The following is a 6,438-nucleotide window of genomic DNA, read 5'->3' on the forward strand; positions in this document are numbered from 1 at the left end:
AATAAGAATTTTTACCATGCTAAAGGTGTAATGGTAGTCTGATGGTACCTGTACCATGGTATATTGACCGTTTCCTAACACTGTACATGTACTACAGTATGGTACATGGTTTTACAATGGGTCATACTTTGGCTAAATGGTAGATGTACTAGAGTGTAGTTCAGAGTTCTACTTTGTACTATATTGTATAGTACCATGACACCTACCAGGATACTATAAAAAATGTGTTATACATTTTTATGTACCATAATGGTAAAATTTTCATAATATGGAATCATGAAACTCCAAATACTGTACTCCAGTCAGTAATGTGGAACTGCCTGTACTGTACCAAACCAGTAGTACATACTAACATATCTGATACGGTATGGTATGTACAAACATACCATATTAGATACCTTTGTGGCTAGTGTGGTACCTAATAAGTACCATGTTATTCACCAAAGTATTGAAGTACACACCATACTGTAGTACTACCACGGCACCCACTGAAGTACCCTGTGGTCCTATAGTGGCTACCATGGTAACATCAGAAAAAAAACTCAGTAATACTATGGTGCTGTATATTATGGTTTGTATTATAGTTTATCATAGTGCAGTACATACCAGAAATAACATTTTCTATGGTGTGTCAGTTCAAAGATGCCATGATTGGTTGGTGACAGTATAATTGATGCAGAAGTGACGCATCAAGTGTCTCATTGCTTTTCGTCATCACGGCTCTGATGCTGATTGGGGTCAATAACGGTCCAATACTAATACTTATTTCCAGATTGCTGCCTCTTTTGCTCGGGACCTAGTGAAGGATGATGTCTTTAAAGAAACTCGTCCCAGCAGCTGGTCTGCTTTTGCTTCTTATATCTAAGCCACATGTTTCTGCCTTCAGAAACTGATCATTGATGAGAAGGATTTCTACTTGTTTGGGAGGAACCCAGACCACTGTAACTTCACGATAAACCGTCAGTGATGCTCACGCGTACATTTGAATCGAATTCACTTGATGGCCTTTGGAGATTTTTTTTTAAACGTTGTTAGATAAAGTCAGAGAGGCCAGATTGAGGTGGTTTGGACATGTTCAGAGGAGAGATGGTGAATATATCGGTAGAAGGATGCTGAGGTTGGAACTGCCAGACAGAAGGTCTAGAGACTATGACTGCTTGTTTTTTTTCTTTTCCAGCCCATGGCACTTTTTTGGGCAGAATTCACCTGGAGCCCCATAAACCCCAGCAGGTTCCCATCGGCTCCACCATGTTATTTGGGGGCGTCGGCGTGAGTGTACACGCTGAGAGAGAAGACGCAGCTGAGAGCTACAGCAGGTGACAACGGTGTAGAAGACGAAGAGCTGAAAGGATTGCTCGGCTTACCGGAAGAAGAGGCCAAGCTACTGTAGATGTGTGTTATTACTGCTTGTGTGTAGGCAGGCGGAGATAAAAAAAAGATTTAACGTATTAGAGAGATTTCTGCTGGCGAATAAGCTACAACGTGCTGGTTCTGATCTGTTCGTGCAGAACCTGACCGAGTTCAACACAGCACACAACAAACACACATCCACGCTGACCATCAAAGAGGGGAATCTGGACCTCCAGAGACTGAAGAGGAAGAGGAGAAGCTCTCGAGTGTCCTTCAGCGAGGACAAGGAGATCATTAACCCTGGCATATGTACACAGCAGAGTATATAATCACAAATATAATGCTGAGTAGTTTTAATTATTTAAACCACAAAGCTCAAGAACACCTGAAAAACAGTACCAAAGTGTGTAATTATTCATATTTTAGTAAAGTCCATGAGTTGTGTCTTTCTTAATTAATCTGATATAATTGAACAGGATGCTGATGAGCTTGGGTAAATTAACTGGGTAAGGTCAGATTAGATATGGGCTGCTGGGCTTATCGACTGGGACTTTCTTCCGTTTCATGCGTGTTATTGATCTAATCAGTTGCATAATGAGGCGGGGTGATGAGCCGTTCAAAGAATAAGTGATGGTAATGTACCTTGGTGAAAAAGTGTTTTATTTTCATTCAGCTTTACATTACTTCAATCAACTGATCTGATGTATTTAATGGATCTTGGATAGCATTGAATACAACAAGAAAAGAGAGTGACATGTAGAACAGTTGGTGTAAGAAAAGTAATATTTATATTTAACCCATTCCTCCTTTAAGGGAAATTATGAGGGATATATAACACAGACTACATGAAAAACATTTTGAAAGACGTCACATTGCAGTTTCCCTGACAGTTTTAGTGTTAAAAGCAGTATGTGATGGGCCCCCCAATTTTTATTTATTTATTTTTTTTATCATCAATTTGTTCAGGAAATGCAGTCAGAACCATTTATGAGATAAAACCCGTTTATAAATTATGAGATGTTATTAAATTAAGTGTCGTCTTGCACCTCCAGGGTCCAGGTTCGAATCCCGTCTCTGTGTGTATGGAGTTTATATGTTCTCCTCATATTGGTGGGTTTCCTCTGAGTACTCCGGTTTCCTCCCACAATCCATAAACATGCAGATTAGGCTAATCGGCGTTCTCACATTACTCATAGTGTCTAAATGAGTGTGTGTGCCCTTTGATGTATTGGCACCCTGTCCAGGGTGTACCCCGCCTCATGCCCTACTGTACGTAGCCCCCTGAGACCCTTAATACAGGATAAAGCAGTATAGACTATAAGTGAGTGAGTATTAAATGATATAGAATTGTTCATTATCAGAAAAACAAGTTTTTAAAAGTGTTTAATTTCGTCATCATTTTGGAAACGATGTCATAGGTATACAAGCTCACACATTGTCACATGACTGCGCCGTTCATTAGATGTCGCTTTGGGACTTAATGAGTCAAAGTCAAGGATAAAGCTGAATAAGGAACTTCCCAGAACATTTTGAGGATTTGTGACACCTGTGTCACAGTGAGTTCTTACGGGCTATTATGCAAAATTAACATTAAAAAAAAGAACATTCCCTGCTGTTTGTCCTTTTTCTATTTTTGTACTAAACAATCAAATCAGCCCCCCCCCCCACTGTGACCTCATATATGCTAATAACTTTGCTAATCTCTCTGCTCCATTTTTAAGAGTTCCAGTAAATAGGGCTAAGCTAGCTTGAACCAGCCAACTGCTAACAGCTAATCAAGCTTTCTTTAGCTCTTTAGCAGGGCTTAGCCTTGTTCAGCTCAAAGCTGTGTTTTTACATTTATATCGCTAAATATTGAGGACCTCATCATGAATGAACAATCTTACAATCTTATAATTTCCCCCTTTTTTTTGTTCACCAGAAATGCAGCGAGGAAAAGTCTTGATAAGTTCCCAAACATAGAAGTTTCCAGTCTCTGCATCATGTCTGGCTTTGGAGATTCACTTCCATAAAGGGATGTTTGGTGTTTAAAGCTACAGACACTGAAACAGCAGGTTTGGAAAAGGAGTGAAACGGAAAGAATGGCAGGGAAATCCCGGAATGCAGGATCTGAGTTGGATTCCATTTGGAACGTTAACAGAGACGGCTAGGACTAACTAGTTAAAAAATGAGTATAATATGTGACTTTTAAGGTGTTAACCACAAACAAGGCCTCTTTTTTCGTCTTGTAATTTCTGGACTGTCACTGTCTGTTTTCTAATTAATAGCTAGTCTTGAACAATACACTTGTAACGTGATCAAGTATTCTGTCCATAATTCTTTTTTGCGCATGGTGCGGACTGCCATCGTACCCTTAAAGGTAGACACTGTATTATATGCAATATATCATCTAAAACAAAAATAACATTATTTTTACAGCTTGGTTAGAGCTCCTAGACCAGAGGTATAGTGTTTATTTGAAGGTTACTGCACTCTCAATGTTTCTTCTGGAAATCAAAGTACGCATGTTACAACAGAGTACAACAATACATTTACAGCAAAAAAAATTTTTTATGTCATATTGTTTAACTTTATTTTGCATGTACGTTCAAAGTCGTTCAAATCAAACCTGGACTTGTGCTGAAATTCCTTATGGATGAAGGTGACTCGGAGTAAGTGGAACACCTGATACACATTCATTCGCTCCAAGCCATTTCCACATGTTTGGGACATTAAAGGAGTTCCTGGGAGGCCAGTGTTTTAAGTGTGAAGCAGGCAGTCTAGCTAGATATCCAAGCACTAGGATAAGTGCATTAAAGTAGTAAGTTTTTTTTTATAACTTGAAGAACATCTCACAGATGGTGTATAGGCTTTATACTGTAGATCCACTTTATATTCTGTATGGCTACATCATGTACTTGGATAGAATGGTTTAATTTTTGCTGTATATATTACAAAAAAAAAAGAATTAATGTTTTGTATTACTTTGGAAACAAACTCTTCAGATTAGGAATTTGAGTGCAGGTCTAGGATCAGCTTCCATCTTCTTGGGTTAGTGTCTATTACAAGACAGGAGGGACATAAAGACAACCATGGTTTGTCACAGAACTTTGTTTTTCACTGTGGCTTGCTTTGACCACAGCTGCGTTCCTTTCTGTAGTGTTACTGTCGAGAAACGTTAAGACAGTAAATATAAAAGCTGTTATTTTAGAGCGATTAAGCGATTATTTCCCGTTACTCATGCTACGGTCAGTGTGTAGTGTGTAAGTGTGGTGATCGTACTTTATTTACTCCTTCAGTCATCTCCAGGAATGGGCAGGTTCCTCCAGGAGTGTGTGCCTTTTTCCCCCACTTCACTTACCCGTCATTATTTAATTTATAATTTTTCACAGAAAAAAAAATATGAGGGACACGGTACCCTTGGTGTGGAGGACAGCGTGGTGCGTCCCTTCCAGAACTTCAACCCTGAGCTCAGGGCTTTACGGTGACCTGCCTCCTACCAGGTAGCGACCTGGACGCGAGCACCAAGCAGGACCAGCAGTGTTGAGCGGTATACCTTTGCCCTTCCCCAACCCAGCTCCAGGGGTGGACGTCTTCACTGCGGCAGCGCAGCCGGCAGCCATGTTGAACCCGAGCCCCGCAAGAAGAAGTACGCCAAGAAGGCGTGGCCTGGAAAGAAACCCACACCTTCACTACTCATTTAATGCGCGTTATTAGATTTTACAAACGCTAAACATACACAGAAATGCATTTAACACAGAAATGTGTTAGAACCTTATTTTAAGGACCGTAAGTCATTTTAAACACTAATGCTACATCAAAGGAGAAACAGTTACTACATAATTACACAATGCAGATTAAAGCACATGGTTAATAATAGCAGGATAAAATCAGGAGATTTACAATTCTACTTACAGTACTTGAGTTCGAACCATTTACCTTCTTCTTTAATGTAAATGTCCAAACTACAGTTTCTGTAACGCAAGACCCGGATGTGTCCTTCTTACTCAGATTGTTAAACAGCTACAATATCAAAGTGCGTAGAGTTTGTTTTTATATTTTTATATGTCATAAAACAGTATGTGTGTGAAAACAGCAGAAAAAAAAGAAAAGATTGTAGGAATTCCGAACTTTGTTTATCTATCTAATAAACAGGATTCCTTTCTATAAGGCCGGATGTGTGGGTTGAAATGGAGACGGTTCCTGGAAGTTGAGATGGAGGTTTATTCCCGCGAGGCATCCCGCGCCTCTAATGGGTTTCTCTCGGTGCCATTTTGAAAATGGACTAGTTATAATTTATCCTGAGGTAATGAGGCAAATGAAAGTGTCCCGGGTTTTAAGAATTCCCCGTGGACATCGTATTGTCAGCGAGTAGGAGTTTCTCTTTTTGGTTTGTGGTATCATTGAGAAGGTTCGAAATACAGTAATCCTGGGCTAGCGTCGAAATCGCGCTTTGTGGCGTCGTATTGCCAGAGCTGTCTGTTCACCGGAGGGAGGAAAGGGGTGAAATAGTTATCAGTCTGTTTTAATGCGAATTGAATTTGTGAAGCAGAGGAAACAGGAAATGGAATATGTACAAGGCTGAGGTGAGGAAGTTGGGAGATTGCGTCGCAACCACTTAGGAATTTCATATAATATTCACTTATGTATCCTGAGGAACTGTTATTTTCTTCAAGGTTTCTGTGAAAACAGGATGCATGAATTCACCTCAGGTGGCTCTTCAGTCAGCATCAAGCAAATGCCACATACATGCAGAGTAAATAAGAGTTTTTGGTCTATATTAGTACTAGTGAATTAGTATTATGCCTCTATAATTATTATTATTTTTTTCATTCCAAGACATTACGACAGACATCCTTTTTGGAATTTTAGAAATTTCATTCATGCAACTGAGCTGTTAAGGAGTTAAGAGACTTTTTTTTTTTTTTTTTTTTTTAAGGGCACAGCAGTGGCAACTTTCTGCTTCGTAGATCTTAAATACTGAATTACAGTTCATACTCTCACTTTTTCCCTTATTGAAAATCCATATAATATTGACATTGGTGAGATACTTCTTGTCAATTGGTACGGTCATTTTCCAGTCCAATATGTCGAGCTGAAATCATTCCG

The 6,438-nt window shown here is 39.4% G+C and overlaps 1 protein-coding gene across 1 annotated transcript; it reads left to right on the plus strand.

The window, feature by feature from the left end:
• The first annotated feature begins 430 nt into the window (after nt 1–430).
• Nucleotides 431–5,033, plus strand: ppp1r8a (protein phosphatase 1, regulatory subunit 8a). Its single transcript, XM_053489696.1, is given in 9 exon segments — nt 431–523; nt 887–1,040; nt 1,178–1,257; nt 1,259–1,396; nt 1,509–1,655; nt 3,644–3,709; nt 4,722–4,790; nt 4,792–4,960; nt 4,963–5,033. Coding segments are annotated over 9 exon segments (987 nt in total).
• The last annotated feature ends 1,405 nt before the right edge of the window (nt 5,034–6,438 follow it).

The sequence above is a fragment of the Clarias gariepinus genome, chromosome 28 (genome assembly GCF_024256425.1).
Source record: "Clarias gariepinus isolate MV-2021 ecotype Netherlands chromosome 28, CGAR_prim_01v2, whole genome shotgun sequence".
NCBI classification, from domain to species: domain Eukaryota; kingdom Metazoa; phylum Chordata; class Actinopteri; order Siluriformes; family Clariidae; genus Clarias; species Clarias gariepinus.